General features: G+C 43.7%; 1 protein-coding gene across 1 annotated transcript in view; it reads left to right on the top strand.

Annotated features, from left to right (window-relative positions):
• ACOX1 (acyl-CoA oxidase 1, palmitoyl) overlaps positions 1-1,324 on the top strand; it is a gene marked incomplete at its 3' end in the record, with an annotated part of 26,934 nt that overhangs the window by 19,521 nt on the left and 6,089 nt on the right. Inside the window, exons 5-7 of the mRNA XM_012662240.1 lie at positions 278-397; positions 543-658; positions 1,084-1,253. Coding sequence (XP_012517694.1) covers positions 278-397; positions 543-658; positions 1,084-1,253 — 406 coding nt within the window. The remainder of the gene's footprint in view (positions 1-277; positions 398-542; positions 659-1,083; positions 1,254-1,324) is intronic.

The following is a 1,324-nucleotide window of genomic DNA, read 5'->3' as shown; positions in this document are numbered from 1 at the left end:
GCCCGCCTCAGCCTCCCCGAGTGCTAGGATTACAGGCGTGAGCCACCGCGCCTGGCTGCTAAAATTCAATAAATTTTAATAACTGTCAGCTTCAGTGAAATTCCTTTATGAAAGCTAGATGTGATACTTTCAGCAGAAAGGCTTTCTGGACACAATTTATTGATGTGGTCTAGTATTATATTTAACATACACATTTTTCTCCTCTCCTATTTCTACCCTTTGAAAATATATAAGAACGTTTGCTCAGTTCTCTTTCCCATTCTCTTTGATATTACAGTTGGAAAGACTTCAAATCATGCAATAGTTCTTGCCCAACTCATCACGAAGGGGAAATGCTATGGATTACATGCCTTCATTGCACCTATTCGTGAAATGGGGACCCATAAGCCTTTGCCAGGTAAGAATTGCTCATCTGATGTTGAGATGAAAATTAAACTGAACACTTCCTTCTACAAAAAGTGGAATGCACAACTGAAGAAGAGGGGAAAGACCAAGAATTCCAGAGCATAAACATCTCGTGACTTTCCTTTCGTCTGTGGTAGGCATTACTGTCGGAGACATCGGCCCCAAATTTGGTTATGATGAGATAGATAATGGCTACCTCAAGATGGACAACTACCGTATTCCCAGAGAAAACATGCTGATGAAGTATGCCCAGGTATATTTAGACAGAAAATAGAGCAGAAGCATCAAACAGGGCTTGCAGTGGCTGTTGCTAACAGTGGGGTTAGCAGGGTCTGTTCTTTTAGAAAGTAATAACATATTTTTACTTCTGATGCTTCTTTTATTATGATAGTGAAATCAAAGCAGTTGGGGTGAAGAACATAGCCTGGTTTGCTAAACCAGTGGTTCTCAAGCTTTAACATGTGTTTGAGTCATGGGGAGGCCTGTTAAAACCCTGAGTACTGGGTCCTACCCCACAGAGTTTCTGATTCAGTAGGTCAGGGTGGGAACTGAGATTCAGTATTTCAGAGAAGTTGCTAGGTGATGCTGATGCTGCTATTCCAGGGATCACACTTTGAGAACCACTAAACTGCCACGGGCTTAATAGAAGGAAGCATCAATGCCATGTTCTTCTTCCAGGTGAGGCCTGATGGCACGTATGTGAAACCCCCGAGTAACAAGCTGACTTATGGGACCATGGTGTTTGTCAGGTCCGTCCTTGTGGGAGAAGCCGCTCGAGCTTTGTCTAAAGCATGCACCATTGCCATCCGATACAGTGCTGTGAGGCACCAGTCTGAAATCAAGCCGGGGTAAGAGTGGGGTCTGAGATGGGCTCACTACTGAAGACCTGGTTTTGACACCATTCATATACCAGAATTCC

The sequence above is a fragment of the Propithecus coquereli genome, unplaced genomic scaffold (assembly GCF_000956105.1).
Source record: "Propithecus coquereli isolate 6110/MARCELLA unplaced genomic scaffold, Pcoq_1.0 Scaffold76, whole genome shotgun sequence".
Taxonomy (NCBI): domain Eukaryota; kingdom Metazoa; phylum Chordata; class Mammalia; order Primates; family Indriidae; genus Propithecus; species Propithecus coquereli.
This window is presented reverse-complemented; position numbering and strand designations above follow the sequence as displayed.